Below are 27,373 nucleotides of genomic sequence, written 5' to 3'. Positions count from 1 at the left end.
TGTTTCCCTGATAGCAAATAGGACAAAGGGCACCCCCTCACCCCAATCGGTACTGGTGTCCATGCAATACTTGCGTAGCATCGTCTTTAGCGTCTGATTCCAGCGTTCGAGGGCCACTTGATTCTCCGGATGATACGGACTGGAGACCTGATGGGAAATACAGCTTCTTTAACACATTTGAGAACAGTTTTCACATAAAGTTGGTTCCATGATCAGTTTGGATTACTTTTGGGAGTCCAAACGTAAAGAACTTCACTATTGCCTTCACCACAGCCTTAGCCGTTATATTACGGAGAGGGATAGCCTCTGGGTATCGAGTAGCACTGCACATTATTGTTCGTAACTACTGGTTACCTGACCTGTTTTTCTGCAACGGACCTACACAATCGATTATCATGCGTTCAAAGTGTTCCCCCACCACAGGAATCGGGCAGAGCGGGGCACCAGGAACTGTTTGGTTCGCTTTCCCAGTGAGTTGACATACATGACATGTTTTACAAAATTGGACCACGTCAGACTTCAAACCTGGCCAGAAAAAATGTCAAAGGACTCGGTTATAAGTCTTCATGATCCCCAAATGTCCGGACCACGCCTGGTCATGGGCGAATGACAGCACCTGTTGTCGGAATGGTGTAGGAACAGCCACTTGACACACTTTACTCCAGTCACTAACTGTGTTATGAGCTGCTCGTTTACGCATCAAAACTCCTGCTTCCATAAGTAGGCGGTCTCCCTAGTTTTAGCTTCCTCAATGGAAATTACCAAAGCAAAACACTTGCGAAGACTGGTGTCTCCCTTTTGACATGCAATCAACTTCTCGGGGGTGACAGACAAAAGAATTTCATGTAATTGGGGTGCGATTTCGCTTTTCCCTGCCTTAGTTTTTACGGGGGTAAAAACCATCGGCCCAGCAAGAAGGAATACTCGGTGCATTGCCTTCTACTTCAACATTCTCAAACATGGAACTAGTTAAATCCACATCTCCCAGCTTGTGAGATTGTGCCCTCGTTAACACACATGCAGGAAAAACATGGGGAAATGCTTGAACCAACTTATCATCTGTAGTTTTGATTTCTGGCTTGTCTACTACCTCTAACACAGGAGTGACGTTACCACCAGTGATATCGTTCCCTAGTATGGACTTCTTCCCTAGTTGTGACTTCTTTTACTGGCAGTGTATAGACACTACACCAACAAGAAAATGTCCTGATACCAAGTCTGACACTAAGTGGACCCAGTGTAATGGTACAGGTGCGGTTTTTGACTCTATACCCTGCAATATGACATGCGAGCCACAATATGGTTCAGGAAACCAGGGCAAAGCAGCAGACGAGCCAAAGACTGCGAAACAATGGACTAAACCCACACTTTTACATTTACATTTAAGTCATTTAGCAGACGCTCTTATCCAGAGCGACTTACAAATTGGTGCATTCACCTTATGACATCCAGTGGAACAGTAGTGCATCTAAATCTTTTAAGGGGGGTGAGAGGGATTACTTTATCCTATCCTAGGTATTCCTTAAAGAGGTGGGGTTTCAGGTGTCTCCGGAAGGTGGTGATTGACTCCGCTGTCCTGGCGTCGTGAGGGAGTTTGTTCCACCATTGGGGGGCCAGAGCAGCGAACAGTTTTGACTGGGCTGAGCGGGAACTGTACTTCCTCAGTGGTAGGGAGGCGAGCAGGCCAGAGGTGGATGAACGCAGTGCCCTTGTTTGGGTGTAGGGCCTGATCAGAGCCTGGAGGTACTGAGGTGCCGTTCCCCTCACAGCTCCGTAGGCAAGCACCATGGTCTTGTAGCGGATGCGAGCTTCAACTGGAAGCCAGTGGAGAGAGCGGAGGAGCGGGGTGACGTGAGAGAACTTGGGAAGGTTGAACACCAGACGGGCTGCGGCGTTCTGGATGAGTTGTAGGGTTTAATGGCACAGGCAGGGAGCCCAGCCAACAGCGAGTTGCAGTAATCCAGACGGGAGATGACAAGTGCCTGGATTAGGACCTGCGCCGCTTCCTGTGTGAGGCAGGGTCGTACTCTGCGGATGTTGTAGAGCATGAACCTACAGGAACGGGTCATCGCCTTGATGTTAGTTGAGAACGACAGGGTGTTGTCCAGGATCACGCCAAGGTTCTTAGCGCTCTGGGAGGAGGACACAATGGAGTTGTCAACCGTGATGGCGAGATCATGGAACGGGCAGTCCTTCCCCGGGAGGAAGAGCAGCTCCGTCTTGCCGAGGTTCAGCTTGAGGTGGTGATCCGTCATCCACATTGATATGTCTGCCAGACATGCAGAGATGCGATTCGCCACCTGGTCATCAGAAGGGGGAAAGGAGAAGATTAATTGTGTGTCGTCTGCATAGCAATGATAGGAGAGACCATGTGAGGTTATGACAGAGCCAAGTGACTTGGTGTATAGCGAGAATAGGAGAGGGCCTAGAACAGAGCCCTGGGGGACACCAGTGGTGAGAGCACGTGGTGTGGAGACGGATTCTCGCCACGCCACCTGGTAGGAGCGACCTGTCAGGTAGGACGCAATCCAGGCGTGGGCCGCGCCGGAGATGCCCAACTCGGAGAGGGTGGAGAGGAGGATCTGATGGTTCACAGTATCGAAGGCAGCCGATAGGTCTAGAAGGATGAGAGCAGAGGAGAGAGAGTTAGCTTTAGCAATGCGGAGCGCCTCCGTGATACAGAGAAGAGCAGTCTCAGTTGAATGACTAGTCTTGAAACCTGACTGATATGGATCAAGAAGGTCATTCTGAGAGAGATAGCGGGAGAGCTGGCCAAGGACGGCACGTTCAAGAGTTTTGGAGAGAAAAGAAAGAAGGGATACTGGTCTGTAGTTGTTGACATCGGAGGGATCGAGTGTAGGGTTTTTCAGAAGGGGTGCAACTCTCGCTCTCTTGAAGACGGAAGGGACGTAGCCAGCGGTCAGGGATGAGTTGATGAGCGAGGTGAGGTAAGGGAGAAGGTCTCCGGAAATGGTCTGGAGAAGAGAGGAGGGGATAGGGTCAAGCGGGCAGGTTGTTGGGCGGCCGGCCGTCACAAGACGCGAGATTTCATCTGGAGAGAGAGGGGAGAAAGAGGTCAGAGCACAGGGTAGGGCAGTGTGAGCAGAACCAGCGGTGTCGTTTGACTTAGCAAACAAGGATCGGATGACGTCAACCTTCTTTTCAAAATGGTTGACGAAGTCATCTGCAGAGAGGGAGGAGGGGGGGGGGGGAGGAGGATTCAGGAGGGAGGAGAAGGTGGCAAAGAGCTTCCTAGGGTTAGAGGCAGATGCTTGGAATTTAGAGTGGTAGAAAGTGGCTTTAGCAGCAGAGAGAGAAGAGGAAAATGTAGAGAGGAGGGAGTGAAAGGATGCCAGGTCCGCAGGGAGGCGAGTTTTCCTCCATTTCTGCTCGGCTGCCCGGAGCCCTGTTCAGGAGCCCTGTTCTTTTCAATTTAGGGGATGGTGACAGGGACTGTTTCGGTTTATTTTTCAAGTCCGCAATCACGTGACCCTTTTGGTGACAGTAAAAACAGTCATGGATCTTGTGTGAAGGCTTAGGGTTGTCGGAGGAAAAGTAACCCAAATGAGTTACTGATGACCTAATCGTTCAGCCTTCAAAATGAGGCGCACCAAAGACAGTCTTGTGTGTCAAAGTGTACTCATCTGCCAACACTGCTGCCTGGGCCAATGTCACCACTTTCTGTTCATTTAAATGAACTACAATTCTATCAGGCAGGTTGCTTTTAAAGTCCTTCAACAGCATCAACTCCTGAATATCAGCAAAGGTGTTGGCCGTTTTTGGCCAGGTTTGTAAAAACGGTCCTCCCCATTAAGTCAAAATGTGATTCGTTGATTCCACTGTCACTACACCATTTTGCCCTAATACAGTTGAATGGCAGATGCCATTATCTAGCTTCTGTTGGCCTAGCCAATGGTTGACTTAGCTAGCTCGATGTATCCCCCCAGAGACCAGCAAAGTCCTGACCAACAAAATCCTAATTGGATATTTTTTTCTCTTCAGTGTTAACCCTTTCCTTTCCAACAAAAACTGAAGAGATTAAATCAGAACATCATTGAAAATAGTAATAGAATTATTATTATTATTTAGAAGTCCTTAGCTCTTCTCTGAAGGCGTAGAATGCCCATTGTTCACCACTGTGTTTGGGTTAGTAATAATGTGTAGCGTGTCTCTATTTTCCATCAGCATGCATTTATTCTATCTGAATGTCTAAAGAATCCATATGTTGTTCTGAAATATGAACACAGAAATACTGGACATTTTGATCTCTTATTATGGTGGTGATTTGACAAAATTACAATCATGGTCTTGAATTCGACTTGACTCGGTCTATCATATTACTGCCACAACGGCGGTCACGAGACATGACGGCAGTCAAATTCCACGTGACCATTTAGTCACTGTGATTAGGCTTCTCCAAGCTCTGATGCTGCAAGTAAGCAAGGGAAATCCGGCCTTCTAAAGACTTCCTCGGAATGGTATTCTCAAAGCCAACAAAAACCTTACTCCTTTGAAGGGTGAGTAAAGTCCACAAATATGAGCAGTTTATAGACTTAATTATTGGCTATTTCTAAGCTTTTTAAGCCAATAAATTCTCAGCCCCAGGTACACCAAACATTTCCCCAAATGCTACTTTTTCTTAAAGGGACACATCCCCTTTTAAATAAAGGGACGTGCAACATAAATGGTATATGCTAAGTTGCTAAGAGGAATCCTTGGGATGACCCCACCAGAACCCTAACTTTAACCCTTACATTTACCCAAACCTTAACCCTTACCTAACCCTAAACGTAACCTTAACCCTTACCTTAAACATTTTAAATGTCAAATTCAATGGGGGTGACATCAGAGTTGGACGTCCCAAGGATCACACTTAAACTTTTCCCAACATAAATGGATTTGACCAGTCTTGGATTTTGCCAGTCCAAATAATGCAGTCAGAACTGGAAGATACTTTACGTAAACATTATGAAAATGAAAAGATACAAAGGTTTTATAACTTTAAGCCAGTGAAATATGTATGTGCTCATGTCACCTAACACTCGAGGCAGTGTCACAGTACACAAAGCTTTTCACACTCATTTCAGACTCACACTAATTATACAGTTTCATCTCTACTCTTTCTCTCACCTTGATTTTGTTCTCATTTTGTTCTCAGAGCCACCAGTGACAGTCATTAAAAAACTGGAGGACTTGCGCTTTCCAGAAGCAGCTATGGCATCAATGGATTGTGAGCTATCAAGGCCTCATGTTGAAGTGAAATGGATGAAGGTAAACAATTCATACCCTTTCCACCCAATTTTTACACTATTTTGTTAGCAACCTTCCACTCAATAATACTATGATGCATCGCATGAAGTCATATTCATGGGTTGCACGTTTCGTCACAATGTTGTTTTAAACGGTAGTTTTGGGACTGATACCCAACTGAGCATTCTACTCAGTGCAGTCTCAATAGGGGTTAATTAAGATTTAGTCTAAAGTGCATTACTGTGGCTTGGAAACATGATGACATTTCAAAATGAGGTATATATATTGTTTATTAATCTGGTCAGTCCATGTCATTGAAAGAGCGGTGATCCTTAATGTACACTAAGTTTATAGACATACATACATACATACACACACACACACAAACACACACACACATATACATACATACATACATACATACATACATACATACATACATACATACATACATACATACATACATACATACATACATACATACATACATACATACATACATACATACATACATACAGTGCATCCGGAAAGTATTCAGGCCTCTTGACTTTTTCCACATTTTGGTACGTTACAGCCTTCTTCTAAAGTGGATGTAATAGTTTTTTTCCCCTCATCAATCTACAAACAATACCACCATAACACATTTACATAAGTATTCAGACCCTTTACTCAAGTACATTCTTGAAGAAACTTTGGCAGCGATTACAGCCTCAAGTCTTCTTGGATATGACGCTACAAGCTTGGCACACCTGTATTCAGGGAGTTTCTCCCTTTCTTAACTGCAGATCCTTTCAAGCTCTGTCGGGATGGATGGGGAGCATCGCTGCACAGCTATTTTCAGGACTCTCCAAAGATGTTTGATGTTCAGGTTCAAATCCGGACTCTGGCTGGGCCACTCAAGGACATTCAGAAACTTGTCCTGAAGCCACTCCTGCATTGTCTTGGCTGGGTGCTTAGGGTTGTTGTTCTGTTGGAAGGTGAACCTTCACCCCAGTCTGAGGTCCTGAGCGCTCTGGAGCATGTTATCATCAAGGATCTCTCTGTACTTTGCTCCGTTCACCATTCCCTCGAACCTGACTATTCTTCCAGTCCCTGCCGCTGAATAACATCCCCACAGCATGATGTTGCCCCCACCATGCATCGGCGTAGGGATGGTGCCAGGTTTCCTCCAGACGTGACGCAGGGCATTCAGGCCAAAGAGTTCAATGTTGGTTTCATCAGACGAGAGAATCTTGTTTCTCATGGTCTGAGAGTCTTTAGGTGCCTTTTGGCAAACTCCAAGCGGGTTGTCATGTGCCTTACTGAGGAGTGGCTTCCGTCTGGCCACTCTACCATAAAGGCCTGACTGGTGGAGTGCTGCAGAGATGGTTGTCCTTCTTGAAGATTCTTCCATCCCCACAGAGAAACTCTAGAGCTCTGTCACAGTGACCATTTGGGTTCTTTGTCACCTTCCTGGCCAACATCCTTCTCCCCAATTGCTCAGTTTGGCCGGGTGGCCAGCTCTAGGATGAGTCTTGGTGGTTCCAAACTTCTTCCATTTAAGAATTATGGCAGCCACTGTTCTTGGGGACCTTCAATGCTGCAGACATTTTTGGTAGCCTTCCCCAGATCTGTGCCTCGACACAATCCTGTCTCGGAGCTCTACAGGCAATTCCTTGGACCTCATGGCTTGGTTTTTGCCCTGACATGCACTGTCAACTGTGAAACCTTATATAAACAGGTGTGTGCCTTTCCAAGTCATGTTCAATTAATTGAATTTACCGCAGGTGGACTCCAATCAAGTTGTAGAAACATCTCAAGGATGATCAATGGAAACAGGATGCACCTGAGCTCAGTTTCGAGTCTCATAGCAAAGGTCTAAATACTTATGTAAATAAGGTATTTCAGTATTTTATTTGTAATACATTTGTAAACATTTCATTATTGGGTATTGTGTGTAGATTGATGAGAAAACAACAATTTTAAATCCATTTTAGGATAAGGCTTAACAAACAATAAAATCAAGGGGTCTGAATACTTTCCAAATGCACTGTACATACATAAATATACTGAACAAAAATGTCACGCACCATGCAACAATTTCAAAGAGTTACAGTTCATATGAGGAAATCAGTGAATTTAAATAAATTAATTCGGCCCTAATCTATGAATTTTCCATGACTGAGAATACAGTTGGTCACAGATAGCTCAAATAAAATGGGCCTCACAGTAGGCCTTAGGATTTCATCATGTTATTTTTGTGCATTAAAATTGCCATCGATAAAATGAGTTGTGTTTGTTGTCCGTAGCTTATGCCTGCCCATACCATAACCCCACCATCACCATGGGGCACTCTGCTCACAACGTTGACATCAGCAAATCGCTCGCCCACACAACGCCATACTCATGGTCTAAGGTTGTGAGGCCGGGTGGACGTACTAACGTAAAGGATAGAGAAATGAACATTAAAATCTCTGGCAAAATCTCTGGTAGACATTCCTGCAGTCAGCATTTCAATTGCACGCTCCCTCAAAACTTGAGACATTTGTGGCATTGTGTTCCGTGACAAAACTTCACATTTTAGAGTGGCCTTTTATTGTCCTCAGCACAAGGTGCACCTGTTTAATGATCATGATGTTTAATCAGCATCTTGATATACCACACCATTCAGGTAGATGGATTATCCTGGCAAATGAGAAATGCTCACTAACAGGGCTGTAAACAAATTTGTGCACATAATTTGAGAGAAATAAGCTTTTGTGCGCATGGAACATTTCTAGGCTGTTTTATTTCAGCTCATGAAACATAGGACCAACACATGTTGCATATATATATTATATACATTAGATTTTACTCCGGTATACATTATATTATGTGTAGTGTTTTCAATAATACCATTACCGACCATGAGCTCTTTAATCCCACCCCTCAGCTACTCTCAGCCCATCCCACCTATCACCGTAGACCACTCTCGTTTGGTTTCCATGTGCCATATATTTTACTGTGCTGTGATGTTTTACATATATTTTTAACCGTTCTAACCGCATAGTATCCACAGATCCACTCCTGAGTTGTGCATCAGTTCAAGGCACTGCATCTCAGTGCTAGAGGCGTCACTACAGACCCTAGTTCGATCCCAGGCTGTAAAACAACTGGCCGTGATCAGGAGTCCCATAGGGCGGCGCACAATTGGCCCAGCGTCGCCCGGGTTAGGGGAGGATTTGGTCGGAGTCGGCAGTTATTGTAAAATATGAATTTGTTCTTAACTGACTTGCCTAGTTAAATAAAGGTTAAATACATTTAAAAAATATTTTTAAAAAAATATTGTGAGTTAAGATGAAAACCTTTCCTAAGAGTATTATTATATTGTTGATTGATTGACTATGGCTTTCAAAATAATTAGTAGGACAATCTTTAGTAATCATTGTGATGTCGCCAGATTAACTTTAGATGCAGCACAACTTTAGTTAGCTAGCTAAAATTGAGGGAAGAACGCCAGAATTTTAGTTAGCCTCTTAAGGATCGTGCCCTTTTTTAAAATTCTTGCCTAAAATGACATACTCAAATCTAACTGCCTGAAGCTCAGGACCTGAAGCAAGGATATGCATATTCTTGATACCATTTGAAAGGAAACACTTTTTTTCCACAAACACCAGTTTGTGGAAATGTAAAAGTAATGTAGGAGAATATAATACATTAGATCTGGTAAAAGATAATACAAACAAAAAAACATGTGTTTTCTATTTCTTTTTTCCTCCATCATCTTTGAAATGCAAGAGAAAGGCCATAATATAATATTGCAGTTCAGGCGCAATTTACATTTTGGCCACTAGATGGCAGCAATGTGTGTGCAAGTTTCATATTGATCCAGTGAAGCATTACAATACTGGACAATATTTTGTACCAAGCCGAATTGGTCAATTGCAACATTTTCAAGTACATAACCACAGAGAACATACAAAAATGATATGGCAATACAACATTTAAGTTTACATCCTCCCAGGAATGTCATAGATGATGGATCATTAACTTATACACTAACTTTCTAGATAGCCGGAATGGGTGGGTGTGGAGCCAGAGACAGTAGGGGTTCAAACTGTAGAACCCAGTTCCTACATTTGAATATAAAAATAGATTTTATCACACCAAACTATGCTATGTTTTATCTCTGGGACCCTCAGGAAGACAAATCAGAGCAAGATTACTGAATGTAAGTACATTATTTACCTTCAGAGGTGAATGTATCAAACCAGTTGCCGTAATCATTTTTGTTGTTGTTGTGCACTCTCTTCAAACAAATAGCATGGTATTTTTCACTGTAATACCTACTATAAAGTGGACAGTGTAGTTAGATTAACAATCATTTAAGCTTTCTGCCCGTATAAGACATCTGGAAAGTTTGCTGTTACTTACAACTGTCATGTTAATCACATTAACACAACCGCCCCGGTATAGGAACAGCGGTCCCGTAGAGGCTAGCTAACATTAGTATCGCTAGCTATTTCTGACAAACTTTGCTAGCTCATGGCAACATTGCCATCTCTCTAAAGTAAACTTGACTACGTCATAATGGTGTCAAAATTGTTTCCTACTAATTATTTGCCAACTTTAGCAATGTCATTGTATTTCCAGGTCACTATAGTATAATTTTTACCAAACAGTCATTAACACCCGTTCAAAAAGACTGATCATTAACCATCAGTCGTACATCAATATGCTGCGGCATCTGTAGAACGTTGATAACAATGGCAATGACGGGAAGTGCAGTCCATGAATAGCTAGGTTTGTAAAATACAACATCGACAATGGTCAGTTTACTTATACATTATTCATTTACTCAAATGATATGACAGATTTCTGTGGATATGATGACTATTTCTCAATTAAAAATGTTTTATCTTCAGAATGGGATCGAGGTGAAACCACGCAAGGATTTGCGTATTTATGCTATGGGAAGAAAACACTACTTCCAAATCCTGAAGTGTGAAGTCAGTGATTCTGGCACATACTCATGTGACGCTGGAGACTCCAGTACATCCTGCAATATAGAGGTCTACGGTACTGTCTGCCGCCTTAATAATCTCCCATATGAACAATATTTTGATGACTAACTAAGCTTATAATAAAATCTGCTAGTCATTCATGGCCTCACCTATAGGTTTGATCATATATACTGTACTTTATGTTAACACTTCAGTGTTTTAAAGTATGGCAACACTACAGTGTTAGGGCTTTGTTTTCGGCTGGCGTTAAGGCGGAGCTAGTGTCAAATTCAATTTCGTCATGTAAAATCTGGGGCACTGGCATTTTCCAGCCCTGACGCCAGGTTCGGCAATTTACCTGTCTTACATCAGCTCGCTTGTGCTCAGATGGGCGGGATGGAAATTTTTGTGTCCTTTAAAAATATGATCCAAAGAGCTACTTTCATGGAAGGGATATTTATGACCAACCAAATGCTGGTTTTAGCGGTAACAGAGTTGGGTATGGTATGAATATTGAAAGCGTAAATGCAACCTATCCAGCCGTGAAACATACTGCCCTAATCTGCTTTTGGTGCCTCTATACCTTTAAAATAATACAATTTAGTTTAATTTGATTTAAAACCAAGCATAGCCTCCCCTCCTCTCAATTCAGTTTCTTTTTGCCCAATGCAATCGCAAAGTAGTTAAGATTGTCGATAAAGGCTTTGGCTCTTGAGACCACTTGGAAATAAATCTTAATCACCAAAGCTTTATTAAAATATTAGGTTTGAGAGGAGTAAAACAGTTAGCTGACATTCCCATTTTATATCTGCATTGTAAGCAGGCCCGCATTTTTTAAACCATGCAGGTCTCGTTTTGGACTTAAAACCCCCTCTATGATGTGACCTACGTGTCCATGCCCATCATGAAATGAGAGATGAGAATGTAGACGTTTTCTGTAACCTGTAATAATTTGATGTTGGAGTAGACGCAGTCCACATCCATGGTGAATAGGAAGTCGCTGCTGCCAACCTTGGCCAGGAAGGCCGCCGTGTCCTGCGAGCCTCTGGTAGTTGTCCTCCTGGCCAAGTTGGCGTTCATCCTTCTTCACGTATTGACCCCTGTCCAGGATGACCATAGCTGACCCTTTTTTCGCCGGTTTGATGGTGATCGTCGCGTCCCTCTCCATTTGCCTGAGGGCGGTCACCTCCTCCTTGGGCAGGTTGCCCCGTGCCCCTGGTGGAAGAGGGACGGGACACTCTGCAGCAGGTCAGTGTCGGGTGGTTCCCACCCTGAAGGTTACGTGAATAGTTGTTTATTTTCTGGTGTGTCCATTCGTATCTGTTGACGGAGCTCTGTCACCGCGTTCATGAAGATGGCGTTGTCCAGGATGTTAAGGTCCTTTTGATCCATTGGCGAGGGGGTCCATGAGGGGCGGAGGAGAGACAGTGATGGTCGCAAGATCACCGGGGGGTGGACGGAGAGGTCATTGGAACATTGGGAGGCCATCCCCCTTGGCTGCCAGAAGCTCAACCATCCTCCCAATCCCCGGTGTCACCTTGTTTGGGGTATGACGGATCGGTCCGGTCAGCGTTCTGGGTGTGGCATGGCTCTCTGTCTCCTTCCGTCCCTCACTGATGTCCATGGGGTCTTCTGCCCCCCTGGTTGGCATGTGGCCGAGGGCCTTTTTGTGTCCAGTCGGGGCATGGTCTGGGCCGAGGTCAGACTGTGTCGTGTTCCGAATCGGAAGCCCTCCCTGTGCCACCCGGGTTTGGGTTTGGCCGGGTTTTGGGTGTTCTGGGGATGGTGGTGTCGGCCTATTGGTCTTGCCGGTCCTCTTTCCTCCTCGTTGTGCGGTCTGAGGGGCTCTCTCTTTATTCCCGCATCTGCGTGTCTGTTCCGGTGGTGTCTCCCAACGTCCTCCTTGTGGCCCCTAGTCTCCTTTCTCCATGCGCTCCAGCCAAGTGGTGTTTCCGCCAGGTTGCATATGTTCTGCCTTGAGTGTGGAGATGGACTCCTCTCCTCCTCTTCCGATGAGGCTTCCTTTGTTGTCGCCAATGCCCGTGTGTCGCCCTCGCTCCATCGGACTCCCCATCCTCCGCCTTACTTTCCGCCAACGCCCGGGTGAGGGGCGGGACAAAGCTGCTCCAGTAACTATGCCACAGCCACTCCGACGAAGCCACTGACAGTCCATCGATCATCTCCCTCGCCTTCCGCTGGTATCCTGGTAACAACGGCTCTCCCTAGAGGTGGTTGTTGATCTCCTCCAGGTAATGTCAAGATCTGATGAGCAGTGTCTTGGCAGTGGCCTTGACACTGGGGTGGAAGAAGAAGGTGGCTACCGACTCGGCCCTACTGTGTTTTGGATCATTGGTCGGTAGTTTATCCTCCATTGTGATCTCCTGCCTCCGTGTCGTGTCCAGTGTCGTGTCCGGTGCCATTTGACACCGGACACTAGTGCCGTTTGCTCCGTCCCTGCCAACCATAGGGTGTCTGTTGGAAGACGAGGGGAAGGAGGCGTAACCCCATAGGGTTGGCAGTGTGCTTTCAGAGGCATCGGGTATGTGTCGGAGGCTGTTGCCTCCCCACTGTCCCTGGCTGCCCCGCTCTGAAACAGGGGGCCTTCTAAGTTGGGTGCCTTGCCCTCCATTTTCCTATTGGTCTCTCTATAGAGATTTGGGAGTGATGTACTCCTGCTCCCGTTGTGAGGTAGCGACAGGCTCAGGACCTGTTGGAGGCAGTGGTCCACCCTTGTGGAGTTCTAACCAGCCCAAGGGGAAGCCTCTGTGCGGTGTTTGGCAACCTCACAATGTCTTCTAATTTGGGTTCCGATGTACTCCTCCTGTGTTCTTTTGGTTCCAACCCATAGACTCCGTAAGTGTTGGAGGCAGTAGTCAGACCTTGTGGGGTTCTAACTAGCCCAGGGGGCAGCCTCTGTGAGGAGTTTTGTGGTCCCATGGGATCTCCATAGCTGTGCACCTTGTCCTCTGTTTGGTGAATGGTCGCTACCTGTGAGTCATCTGTCCGTTTAGTGTGCCACCAATGCTAAGAAGATACTTTCCTGGGGTGGGCACACTTGTTCGAACAATACTTACCTGGATGGGTCCTCATGGTTTTGTCCTCTTGGTGATGTGTTGAGGTTCTGTTGTATGTTTTGTGTGTGTGTGTGTGCGGCCCCATTCCAATGAAAGGTGTCTAATGAGCTCAGGTTCCAAATCACCACCTCTAACCTCTTTCCCTGTTGTTATAATCCAACCACTGAAATCCACCATAGACACCTCCGTTGTTGTGTTTAACACCCTGTGTTGACCCACCATGTGTCGCAGTTGGTTCTCCTGTTGGGCTGTGTGTCCAGCCGTTGTTGAGTGTTGGTCACCCATCCATAGTAGCCACTCCTTCGGCTAGGGTAAGGGTGGTAGTTCCATTGCGTTGTTGAGTGTTGGCCACCTGCCCGTCTTAGCCACTCTGGCTGGTGCGAAGGTGGTGATTCCATCCCTTTTGTGTTGTTGCACCAGCACCCATTGTCCCACACCTGTCCGTTCTGGTCCACCTTGTATCCATAGAGTGGAGGATTCTGTGTGAGTGGGGTCTTAAGTAAAGATGGTGGTTCCATCCCCTGTATGTTGTTGTAGCACTTGTTATTCAACACCTGCCCGTTGCAGTTGACTTTCTATCTGTAAAGCAGTGGTTTCATTTAGTGGAGGTTCTATTTGGTGGAGGTTCCGTTCGGTGCAATGGAACGATGCTGGGGCTGACTATGTCCGGGCCCCCAGGTGCACAACACCCAAGAGTCTGACCAGGTTATGTTTTGATTATGAATCCGCAGGGTCGATCTGACACCTTCAAGCTGTGCAGAGACCGGGGGGAGGGGCACTCCGCTTGCCGAGCAGGAGCGCCAGGGGGTCCGGGCACAACCAGCCCAGGACGGTAGAGTGGGGTCTTGGTGGTTCCATCCCTTTAGTGTTGTAGCACCCGTTGTCCTACACCTGCCAGCTGTAGTCGCCCTTTATCCATAGTGTGGATACAAGGGGGAGGTGCACCACTCTTCTTGCCGAGCAGGAGCACCGGGGGGTCCAGGCACAACCAGCCCAGGGGTGAAGAGTGTGGTCTTGTGTACATCCTGTTATTGCAGCAAAAGTTATCCATCTCATGCCACCGCCGGCACACCAGCCGCCCGCGTCTGGAAAGTTGTTTATGGGGTGCGATGGTTAAGTATATGTGTTGTGGGTTCCTCCTGAGCGTGGGTTCCATCCATTCATTAGCGTTAGGGTAGGGCCAGGGTTAGGGTTAGGCTTAGGTTAAGGTTAGGGTTTGGTTTAGGGTAGTGTTAGGGTTAGGGAAAGGGTGTTCCCCTTTAATGGGGACAAGTGAGGTGGGTGATCCCCGGTTAGGAGGCAGCTCCTGTTTGGGACTGTCACTCCACGTCAGGTGCCAAGTTTTTTGCTTCCGGTTGCTCGCCGTCCATTCCTGGTAGCGAGTGTTTGTCTAGTGTTGGAAGGTGTCCAGATTGGGTGCAGATTCAACTGTTTCCTTCCTCTCATGCAACTGAGTTAGGAATGACACCTGTATCTTTGTATTGACTGGGTATCAATACACCCAGCTCAAATTGATATGTCTGCTTTTGTTATTTTTTACCCATCTACCAATAGGTGCCCTTCTTTGCGAGACATTTGAAAACCTCTCTGGTCTTTGTGGTTGAATTTGTTGCTGAAATTCACTGCTTGACTGAGGTACCTTAAAGATAATTGTATCTACGGAGATGTAGTAGTCATTAAAAAATCATGATAAACACTATTATACCATGGCATTGTTGAATATTAGTTTCTTATTTGCTTGAAGGGCATTCTAGAGCATGCATTATTTCCCTATAACTCACGGTATATCAGCACGGTCAAACTCAATGTCTATAGTTCATTCTTAATGTCTAATTTAAAACATTATTGGTATTGTTGAAGTTTATTTAACTTATAGCAAGCTTGGATTAATGGTTTGGTTAGCTAAACTAGCAAATGTGTTTGCTTGGTTACCACAGCAACAACTGTAGCTTTTTAAGGACCAAACAAATCAACAGCTGTGCCAACGCTGTGTACTACTCCCTTCACAGAGCAGTGCAAACTGCCTCTAACCAGAAAAGAAAGAGGAGTGGGAGGCCCCAGTGCACAGCTGAGCAAGAGGACAAGTATATGAGAGTGTCTAGTTTGAGAAACAGACGCCTCACAAGACCTCAACTGGCAACGTCATTAAATAGTAGAAGGCCAGCATCCCGGAGTCGCCTCTTGACTGTTGCCATTGAGACTGGTGTTTTGTGAGTACTATTTAATGAAGCTGCCAATTGAGGACTTGTTAGGGTCTGTTTCTCAAACTAGACACTCTAATGTACTTGTCCTCTTGCTCAAGCAGAAAACTTGGTCCTTAAATGAGCCAGACTCCCATCTCATCGTCCAGGAAGCGGTGGAAGCATGATGGTCGGAGAGCGCACAGGGGGAACACAGTGGCTTCCCATTCTGCCAGGTAGATGTTGGCGTAGGCGGGGGTGAACCGCTTTCCCATGGCCACTCCTTTGACCTGCAGGTAGGTGTTTCCATTTAACTCGAAGTCGTTGCAGGTGAGCGAGAGCTCTAACAGCCGCAGCAGTTGCTTGTACGGTCTACTGTCCTGAGGGTGGCGCTCGAGGTGAGCGCTGACTGCGGCCAGGCCGCTTCCAACTTTGATGTTGGTGTAGAGGCTGTCCACGTCCATGGTAAACAGGAAGTCGACCGGCGCCCACCTTGGTTGCTGCCACCTTGTCCAGGAAGTCCACCATGTCCTTGATGTAGCTGTCGTGCCTTGTCGCCAGCAGGCGTAGGTAGGCGTCAAGCCACTCCGACACGCCGTAGGTTTCGCTGCCGCAGTCGTACTCGATGAGTCAGCCGTGGGGCACCTAGTGGATTTTTGGCAAGAGGTAGAGGTTCCTGCTCTTGGCCAGCGTGGTTCCCACCAGGTTGGCGCATTGCTTGGGCCCCAGGGTCCCGTCCGTCACCAGCCCATCGGGCACACCTCTGATGAGCAGAGCCATCCGTTGGAAGATGGGCTGCTCCAGCCACCAGTAGTTCTCCTCCTGGTCGAGTTGGATCTCAGTCTTCTTCACGTACTGACCCCTGTCCAGGATGACCACAGCTGACCCTTTATCCGCCGGTTTGATGATCGTCGTGTCCCTCTCCAGTTGTCTGAGAGCGGTCATCTCCTATTTGGGCAGGTTGTCCCGTGCCCCTTGTAGGTCGGGGGGGGGGGGGGTCGAGTTTAAGGTTTTCCAGTCGGTTTCCAGTAGATAGCGGACGCCCTGCAGCAGATTCGTGTCGGGCGGTTCCTTCCCTGAAGGTTCCGTGAATAGTTGTTTATTTTCTGGTGGGCCCTCTCCACGGTTGCTGTTCCCTCTGGGTTCCGCGGTGTGCATTGCCTTTGCGGCTGTCAAAGTAGTCGGCCACTTTGAGCTGACGGTGGTAGGCGGCAAACTCAGGGCGGAACCGGATACATGCCTCCTTGCCCGGGTCGAGCGTGGGCATGAATTAGAGGCCTCGTCTGCACAGGGAGAGTTAAGGCTTTATGGGTGTGAAGATGCGTGACAGGACCACTACCTCTATGCCGGTCTCCCCCGTGCTTCCATCAGAGTGCGGTGGGTGCGGTATGGCAGAGTCCAGCCCCCTGTTGTCCTCCTCTTGGTTCGGTGGTGTGGTGGTCATCGGCGGGGTTGCCCGTCAGTGTCGGTCTCCCTGAATTTGGGTCGGAGGCGGGCAGGTGCGTGGTCCCCGGCGCCCGAGTCCATCTGAGGGTCTTGGTCTTGGTCATGGTGGGGTACGGCCCCGCCGGTCGGGGCACGGGAAGGTGGGCAGGTCACTCTCCCCCTGGTCTGGGCCAGTGAGCGGAACACTTAGTTTAGACAGCGGCTCCACAATTGCCTCATCACCATAACCGGGGTCCAGTGCAGGCCATCCTGTCGGGAGTGGAACTGTGATGAAGGCAGCAGAGGGACATGTTCTCTGTGGCCGATCAATCCATTCAGGATATCCAAGTTGATCCGGTCGGCCAACGGCATCGTAGGAGAGTAATTGATCTTCAGCACGAAGATGGCAGTGTTCGGGAAGCTGGGCTAGTTGAGGCCTTTTGGGAGGTGGTAGTCATTCCCTTTTCTCGGTTGTTGAGGCCAAAGGAGAGGATGACCTTGGCCACCTCGGGACAGCCCTCGGTTCGCAGGTAGTCGAGGAGGAGGATGCCGTGGCAAAAGCGGGCAACGGGGATGGATTCCACTTAGATCTGGTCGGAGAAGATCCAAAGGAGCCTGGCGATGTTGGAGTCTCCCAGGATGAGGATGGGACAATGGGGCTGTACCCTCCACTCGGGCTTGTAGCGAGCACCGGGATGACACAAGAAGCAACTTGTGTCAGGCGTCGACGGTGCTTCCGTTACTGTTGGTGTGGTTGGAGTGGCGGCGTCGGAGGTGGTTATGGCGCCGGGCCGATGTGGCTGACAGGGCTGTTGCTGTGGCAGGTGGGCCGGCCCGGGGTCTCGCTGCTCAACCTTTGATGGGGAGCAGGGCAATCCTGCTGGCCGGGGGTTGACAGGCCTTGACGAGTTGCTGACGGATGCTCTCCGTCAGAGTCGAGGAGATTGCCAGGGATTTCCCCAGGTCCACCACCAGATGGTGATATTCCGGAGGCAGCAGCGAGGTTGGTGGGATGTGGGGAGGCGGCAGAGGGGGAGGGTGACAGGGCTGACAGGAGGTTGGAATTGGAGGCGGTGGCTCCACCTCCAACCTGCCAGTGGGATAGCTCCATCTGTATCTGTTGGGAGAGCTCAGTCTGTTGGGAGAGTCACCGTGCTCATAAAGGTGGTGTCGTCCAGGATATTGAGGTCCTCTTGATCCATGGGCGAGGGGGTCTGTGAGTGGCAGAGCGGAGACAGCGGTGATCCCGAGATTGCTGGGGGGTGGACAAAAAGGCCTTAGAACGTTGGGAGGCCATCTCCCTTCATCGCCAGAAGGTCGACCATCCTCCCATCCCCGGTGTCACCCTGGTCGGGGTATCTCCATTACCCAAATCCAGATAGCAGATGTTCTGAAAGAGCTGCAAAACCTGGACCTGTACAAATCAGCTGGGCTTGACAATCTGGACCCTCTATTTCTGAAACTATCCGCCGCCATTGTCGCAACCCCTATTACCAGCCTGTTCAAACTCTCTTTTATATCGTCTGAGATCCCCAAGGATTGGAAAGCTGCCGCAGTCATCCCCCTCTTCAAAGGGGGAGACACCCTGGACCCAAACTGTTACAGACCTATATCCATCCTGCCCTGCCTATCTAAGGTCTTCGAAAGCCAAGTCAACAAACAGGTCACTGACCATCTAGAATCCCACCGTACTTTATCTGCAATCTGGTTTCCGAGCCGGTCACGGGTGCACCTCAGCCACGCTCAAGGTACTAAACGATATCATAACCGCCATCGATAAAAGACAGTACTGTGCAGCCGTCTTCATCGACCTTGCCAAGGCTTTCGACTCTGTCAATCACCATATTCTTATCGGGAGACTCAGTAGCCTCGGTTTTTCTGATGACTGCCTTGCCTGGTTCACCAACTACTTTGCAGACAGAGTTCAGTGTGTCAAATCGGAGGGCATGCTGTCCGGTCCTCGGGCAGTCGTTATGGGGGTGCCACAGGGTTCAATTCTCGGGCCGACTCTTTTCTCTGTATATATCAATGATGTTGCTCTTGCTTCGGGCAATTCCCTGATCCACCTCTACACAGACGACACCATTCTGTATACTTCCGGCCCGTCCTTGGACACTGTGCTATCTAACCTCCAAACGAGCTTCAATGCCATACAACACTCCTTCCGTGGCCTCCAACTGCTCTTAAACGTGAGTAAAACCAAATGCATGCTTTTCAACCGTTCGCTACCTGCACCCGCACGCCCGAATTGCATCACCACCCTGGATGGTTCCGACCTAGAATATGTGGACATCTATAAGTACCTAGGTGTCTGGCTAGACTGTAAACTCTCCTTCCAGACTCATATCAAACATCTCCAATCTAAAATAAAATCTAGAGTCGGCTTTCTATTCCGCAACAAAGCCTCCTTCACTCATGCCGCCAAACTTACCCTAGTAAAACTGACTATCCTACTGATCCTCGACTTCGGCGATGTCATCTACAAAATAGCTTCCAACACTCTACTCAGCAAACTGGATGCAGTTTATTACAGTGCCATTCGTTTTGTTACTAAAGCACCTTATACCACCCACCACTGCGACCTGTATGCTCTAGTCGGCTGGCCCTCACTACATATTCATCGCCAGACCCACTGGCTCCAGGTCATCTACAAGTCCATGCTAGGTAAAGCTCCGCCTTATCTCAGTTCACTGGTCACGATGGCAACACCCACCCGTAGCACCCGCTCCAGCAGGTGTATCTCACTGATCATCACTGATCAAAGCCAACACCTCATTTGGCCGCCTTTCGTTCCAGTTCTCTGCTGCCTGTGACTGGAACGAATTGCAAAAATCGCTGAAGTTGGAGACTTTTATCTCCCTCACCAATCTGAGCAGCTAACCGATCGCTGCAGCTGTACATGGTAAATAGCCCACCCAGTTTTACCTACCTCATCCCCATACTGTTTTTATTTATTTACTTTTCTGCTCTTTTGCACACCGATATCTCTACCTGTACATGACCATCTGATCATTTATCACTCCAGTGTTAATCTGCAAAATTGTAATTATACGCCTACCTCCTCATGCCTTTTGCACACAATGTATATAGACTCTCTTTTTTTCTACTGTGTTATTGACTTGTTAATTGTTTAATCCATGTGTAACTCTGTGTTGTCTGTTCACACTGCTATGCTTTATCTTGGCCAGGTCGCAGTTGCAAATGAGAACTTGTTCTCAACTAGCCTACCTGGTTAAATAAAGGTGAAATAAAAAATAAATAAAACATTCGGAAGGATCCGGTCAGCGTTCTGGGTGGGGTATGGGTCTCCATCTCCTTCCGTCCATCACCGATGTCAATGTGGTCTTTTGCCACCTCGTTCCAGGCCTGAGGTCTAGCTGGGCCTTGTTCCTCATCGAAGTCCCTCCCCATGCAACCCTGCTTAGGGTTTAGCTGGGTTCGTGGTGCTCCGGGACCACAGTCACTTACACAGGCCTCTCATGTCCAGTCACCCTGGTCGGGGCCTTATCTGGGTTGAGGTCGGACTGGGTCGTGTTCCGCATTGGAAGCCCTCCCTGTGCCACCCGGGTTTGGCCGGGTCTCGGGTGTTTTCCGAGTATGGTGGTGTCAGCTTGTTGGTCTTGCTGGTCCGCTTTCCTCGTCGTCGTGTGGTCTGAGGGGCTCTGTCCTCAGTGCCACATCCCCTGGTCTGTTTTGGTGGCCCCCGATGGGGTGAAGACGGCGATCAGCTCCCTCACCTTCCGTTGGTATCCTGGCGGCAGGTGACTGTCCAAGAGGTGGTTGTTGAGCTCTGATGAGCACAGTCTTGGCAGTATGTACAGAGATGAGGTAGTCATTAAAAAATCATGTTAAACACTCTTATATCATGGTATTGTTGAATACATGTTTCTTATTCTCTTAACCTCTTGCCTCTACTTGGGACGCTTGCGTCCCAACTAGAGCTCTGGAAATGCAAATGCGCTACGCTAAATGCTAATAGTATTAGTTAAAACTCAAAAGTTCATTAAAATACACATGCAGGGTATCAAATTAAAGCTACACTCGTTGTGAATCCAGGCAACAAGTCAGATTTTTAAAATGCTTTTCGGCGACAGCATGAGAAGCTATTATCTGATAGCATGCACCAATACACTACAACAGAAAAGCACAGCAGGGGACGTAAAACAAAATAATTAGCATTTCGGCGTTACACAAACCGCACAATAAAATAGAAAACAGTCATTACCTTTCACCATCTTCTTTGTTGGCACTCCTAGATGTCCCATAAACACTATTGGGTCTTTATTTCGATTAAATCGGGCCATATAAAGCCAAGATATCGTTATATGTAGACTGTGTGATAAACGAAAAAAACAGCGATTTCACAACGTAACGTAATTTTTTAAAATTCAAAAAGTAGACGATAAACTTTCACAAAACACTTCGAAATACGTTTGTAATGCTACTTTAGGTATTAGTAAACGTTAATAAGCGATAAAAATCATCCGTAGGCGATGTAAATATCATTAGCTGTCGTCTTGGAAAAAATTTCAGGAGAGAGCTCTTCCGGAATGATCTGGGCGGAGACCGGAGGTAAGTCGTGCCCCTCTTTCGGTTCAACCAAGAATCAAAGATGATTCAATTCACAAGACTCTAGACAACATATTGATGCTGTGGGAGTTGAATGCTCGGTCTTATCTAATTCGGCTCACTGTTAACAATTGCTGGAAGTGGCGCAAGGATATTTATTTCCATTTTCTGTGATCAGGTTTTCCTGCGCTTTCCGATGTAACGCACGTTATGTAATAGCCACAGTCGTGATTTAACCAGTTTTAAAAACGTCCGAGGGTTTCCTATCCACACATTCTAACCATATGAACGTACTATATTCCTGGCATGAGTAGCAGGGCGCTGAAATGTTGCGCGATTTTTAACAAAATGTTCAAAAAAGTAGAGGGTCGACTGAAGAGGTTAAAGGGAATTCCAGAGCATGTAGAATTTAAAACATTATTGGTAATGTTGAAGTCGATTTTCACTATAGCAAGCTTGGACTGATGGTTTGGTTAACTAAACTAGCAAGTCTGGTTGTTTCATTACCACAACGACTACTGTAGCTCTCGAGTAAAGTTGTTGGCTATTTCAGTTGATGTTGAACACATTTTTACTGGCAAATTGACACATTTCTAGTGGCAAATGTGTTCAATTATAGCCATGGTGTAAAAGGGACAATCAACTCGGGGTTCTATGCGTTCTCTGAAAAATAATGGATCTCCTTAGAAGGTCAGAAAAACACATTCCACGTTGTTCATTTTTTCTCTTACTTGACCAATCAGTTCAGATAGAGCAGCTTGCTATTGAGAGCAGATTTAATCTGTGTAGGAATGTTGTTATGAGCAAATTGTATTTTGTCATAACATAATGGTTTAATCATAATGAAAGACAAACACACACACACTGTGCTACCAATCACAGTGTAGGGTGTTTATTGCACACAGAGTGATTCCATGCAACTTATGTGACTTGCTACGTACATTTTTACTCCTGAATTTATTTAGGCTTGCCATAAAAAAGGGGTTGAAAACTTATTGAATCAAGACATTTCAGCTTTTCATTTTTTATTAATACATAAAAAAAAGACATAATTGAATATATGTATGGTTTGTAGGCCAGTGGCAAAAAGATCTAAATTGAATCCATTTCAAATTCAGGCTGTAACACAACATTTTTAAAAAGTCAAGGGATGTGAATATTTCCTTAATAAAGTATTGTACATCAGAGGGTCATATGAAGACACCACAGCACTGTGGATTACACACATTTTTGCACACGACCAACATCTTTTGGGGGAACTAAGGAACTAAGTCTTTTCTTTTTTAATTACGTCACCGTAATCCCCCCCAAAAGAGTTTATAAAGCCATATCACCTGTTGATATTCTGTCGTACAAAGGCAAAATGCAGTAACTACACTTTTGGTCAACATTTAGTTAAGACTGAAATTTGGCTTTTTGTATCAGTTTTATCTTGTGACAAAGTATCCGGATTCAATTATGTTCTGTTTCAGGGAAAATGGCGTGTGAAATTTTCAGTAACTACAAAATCCAAGTAAAAACCAAGGCAAACAGCCGTAACTAAAGCTACTGTACTTTGGCTTTGTTCCACTATGAAACTGATAAAAATGACTTTAAAGTTTATTTGCTGTCCAACAAAATATGTTTTAGGTAGACACGTGACAATATCCCGATTTATTATCTTATTATGAAGTAATTGTTTATGCATATCAACCATGACCACTGATTTGACCTATGACCCCAAAGTCAAATAAATGACCATACAAAGCCAAACAGAAAAACAACAATAAAGTTGGATTAACACATTTAGATTGTAGATACTGCACTTTGCCCATATAGTTGTTTCAGGTCATACAAAGGCAGGGTGCAGTATCTGCATTTAAGGGGTCATAGGTCAAATCAGTGGTCATGGTTGATATGCATAAATATTTTTGATATAAAGATGATACATCAGTGCATTATCACTTACCTACCTACAACATATCTGGCAGGTTAGCGAACATATTTTAAAGCCATTTTTCTCAGTTTTACCATTGGCATAGTTACTGAGTTTTGCCTTTGTAGGGCAGTATTGTTACATGGGGTCTTTATAAAAAAAATACATTTTTCCCACTATTTTATTGTTTTGAAGGGGTAATATACTGGGCTCGCTAAATGTACAGTAGCCCTTATCCAGCTATCCAGTTAGCTAAACACTCATTCAAATAACTCCGTGGGAAGCAGGGTGCCGGGTTGGAAGTTTACTTGAATCACAGTGTTAAACTGCAACGAACACAAAAATACATGTTTTCAGTTACAGTAGTATAGAGCACAGAATGTCTTCTACAATAACTGCACTAAATGTGCGAAATAAGGATTAAGAGTGCTCAATCTAGAGTCAAATATAAAATGAAGTTACTAGGATGCAACTGAATGCTTGATATTGTTCAGCTAGGTGTCCTTAGTGAGAAATAGCACTAAATCTATTGCAAAGTAGCTAACAGCTAACTCAATTAATATTTTACAGAAACATGACAAAAAAATGTGATAAACATTTATCTTGTGTTAATAAACAAATGTACTTACAGACATTGCTTTTACAAAGCTTATAAAGAAGTACGTTGAAAGATTATAACTACTCTTTCACACTTGCACATCTAAAACATTGCTTCCCTTCTGAAACTGCTTCCTTTCACATGACACAAACAGGTAAAAAAAAAAATTCAACCTTGTAAAATATTTGAATGACGTGTTGACATGAGAGCTTCTGTCTTTACCTCCCTTGGCAGAACGGGAGCTGTTGGTCCTGCAAGGCCTGGAGGACCTGGACATACAGGAAGAACAGAATGCTGTGTTTGTAGTTGAAATCTCCCTGGAGGATGTGCCTGGAGAGTGGTTCAAAAATGGAATGAGAATTACACCAACCAGCACCATCAAGATCCGCCAGGAAGGTCATCCTTACAGTTGTTATCATCTCTTATGACACGTAGTAATCATTTGGGGGTTTACACTTTATAATAACTTTCATATATAAGCCTTTATAAATTCTTATAAATTCTTATATATATTATCAATCCATATGCATTTTAATGCTTATAAAATTATTTATGTTTACAACTAATGATATACTCATTTATCAATAGTATGTGCTGTATTTATAGTTAGTAGTGAAAGTTATTATAAAGTGTTACCTGCCTACCTTTGAAAACGTACATTATTCTGTCTTGGTCCAGTAAGACATCTGACTAGGATTTAAACATTATATCAAAGTCTGTGCATGTCGATCTGTAGATAGTGACAATACTTTCTATGAGCAGCTCATTTATTTATACATTATAGGTATTTATATATGTTTGAATAGTCGAGTATCAGCTATGAGTGTTTAAAACAAATGTTATGATGCACTTTATCACCTATTATAAGTGCTTATAATACGTTTTATAATGCCCTATGGGGTGACACTTGGCACCTTAAAGCTAGAATCCTTAGTCGCTAAATGCATTTTTGGACTAAATTCATGATATATTCTTCAAGAATCAGTGGGTATACAGATATAACTTATAAATGCCTCATGAGCTTAGTTCAATTCATCGTACCTCATCAGAACCCAAAATATGAGCTAGTTTTACTCCAATGTTTATAAACAACGTAAATGTAAACACACATTTTATAGCCTCAAAACATGGTTAAAACTATACATTTTATATCATGTATGGTCAGTCCCTTGCATCCATAGCGGTCTAAGATTTGAGAGTTGTTACATTTGTCCAGCCCCAACCCTTAGCTTTTTAGCGAAACAGGGGCAGGGAAAGCTTTGTTATTGTTTAAATTAAGGATTCATGCTTTAAGTGCATGTCTAATGCTTTGTAACATGTGGCTCTTAAAAACATGACTTTATTCTCAACACACTAATATAGCCGGGAAAAAAACAAAGCTTCTATGGTAACTGATTTTGCATGTCTTTTTAGGGACCAAGCATTTTCTTCTAATGTGCAACGTGAGAGGAGAGGACTCCGGAGAGATCAAGTTTGTCGCCAAACACGTGGAATGCACAGCCTATCTGGAGGTGGAGGGTAATATGATTACTTCATCTTTGTATTCCCACTCCTTTCATACTTGTGTGGTTTTATTGAATGGATAGGCCAGTGAAGAGACAGGAAAGGTAGGAGGAGTGCGAGTCGGAAGGGCAGTGGTTCAGATTTAAACCCCTGTCAACTCTGGTAGCACTAACCATTCTAGACCACCTCTTCTTTCCTGTACATATGACATGTAGTCAAATCTCCTGATGTAGTGTAGGCAGGAAAATACTGGCCCACATTTAAATATCAGGTAAACTCATCCCTGTAGTTCAGTTAGTAGCGCATGGTGCTTGCAATGCCAGGATAGTGGGTTTGATTCCTGTGGACAACTGTACGTATAATGTATGCACTCACAACTAAGTTGCTTTGGATAAAATTGTCTGCTAAATGGCATATTATATATATGTATTATAAGCTGGATGGTTCGAGTCCTGATTGCTGATTGGCCGACAGCCGTGGCATATCAGACCGTATTCCGCGGGTATGACAAAACATTTATTTTTACTGCTCTAATTAGGTTGGTAACCATTTTATAATAGCAGTAAGGCACCTCTGGGCTTTGTGGTTTATGGCCAATATACCATGGCTAAGGGCTGTATCTAGGCACTCTGCGTTGCGTTGTACATAAGAACAGCCCTTAGCCGTGGTATATTGCCCATATACCACACCCTCTCAGGCCTTATTGCTTAATTGTACCAGTCAAAAGTTTGGCACACTAGAATAATAGTGAAGAGGTAACAGAATGTGGAAAGAGGGAAGGGGTCTGAATACTTTCCGAATGCACTGCGTATATATATATATATATATATATATTATTGTAGTAACAAAATAATATTTTTGGGGAAAATGGCATATGGGGGCGGATATAGAAAATCTATGTCAATATCAGATGCTTTGTTCCCAATAGGATAGACCTACTGTACCAGTCAAACGTTTGGACACACCTACTCATTCAAGTTTAAAAATATATATATTTACTATTTTCTACATTGTAGAATAACAGTGAAGACATCAAAACTATGAAATAACACATATGGAATCATGCAGTAACCAAAGAAGTGTTAAACAAATCAAAATATATTTATATTTGAGATTCTTCAAAGTAGCCTCCTTTTGCCTTAATGACAGCTTTACACACTCTTGGGATTTTCTCATGAGGTAGTCACAAGGAATGCATTTCAATTAACAGGTGTAGCTTGTTAAAAATTAATTTGTGGAATTTCTTTCCTTCTTGATGCGTTTGAGCCAATCAGTTGTGTTGTGACAAGGTAGGGGTGGTATACAGAAGATATCCCTATTTGGTAAAAGACCAAGTCCATATTATGACAAGAAGAGCTCCAATAAACATAAGAGAAATGACAGTCCATCATTACTATAAGACATGAAGGTCAGTCAATCTGGAACATTTCAAGAACTTTGGAAGTTTCTTCAAGTCGCAAAAACCATCAAGCGTGATGATGGCTCCCATGAGGACCGCCACAGGACAGGAAGACCCAGAGTTACCTCTGCTGCAGAGGATAAGTTCATTAAAGTTAGCAGCCTCAGAAATTGCACCTAAATAAATGCTTCACAGAGTTCAAGTAACAGACACATCTCAACATCAACTGTTCAGAGGAGACTGCGTAAATCAGGCCTTCATGGTCGAATTGCTGCAAAGAAACCACTACTAAAAGACACCAATAAGAAGAGGACTTGCTTGGGCCAAGAAACACGAGCAATGGACATTAGACTGGTGGAAATCTGTCCATTGGTCTGAGACTTTTGGTTCCAACCGCTGTGTCTTTGTGAGACGCAGAGTAGGTGAACAGATGATCTCCGCATGTGTGGTTCCCACCGTGAAGCATGGAGGAGGTGTGATGGTGTGGGGGGTCTGTGCT

General features: G+C 45.2%; 1 protein-coding gene across 8 annotated transcripts in view; it reads left to right on the top strand.

The window, feature by feature from the left end:
• Positions 1 to 27,373, top strand: part of obsl1b (obscurin like cytoskeletal adaptor 1b) — an 83,450-nt gene that overhangs the window by 51,275 nt on the left and 4,802 nt on the right. For 7 of the 8 annotated variants that reach the window (XM_029663491.2, XM_065023637.1, XM_029663186.2 and 4 more), the window contains 4 exons: positions 5,159 to 5,271; positions 10,134 to 10,287; positions 24,207 to 24,368; positions 25,386 to 25,490. In XM_029663491.2, the coding sequence (XP_029519351.2) occupies positions 5,159 to 5,271; positions 10,134 to 10,287; positions 24,207 to 24,368; positions 25,386 to 25,490 (534 nt within the window). Of the gene's footprint in view, positions 1 to 5,158; positions 5,272 to 10,133; positions 10,288 to 24,206; positions 24,369 to 25,385; positions 25,491 to 27,373 lie in introns of those variants that run through there. The other variant, XM_029663417.2, reaches the window with a different exon arrangement.

The sequence above is a fragment of the Oncorhynchus nerka genome, linkage group LG1, assembly GCF_034236695.1.
Source record: "Oncorhynchus nerka isolate Pitt River linkage group LG1, Oner_Uvic_2.0, whole genome shotgun sequence".
NCBI lineage: Eukaryota > Metazoa > Chordata > Actinopteri > Salmoniformes > Salmonidae > Oncorhynchus > Oncorhynchus nerka.
This window is presented reverse-complemented; position numbering and strand designations above follow the sequence as displayed.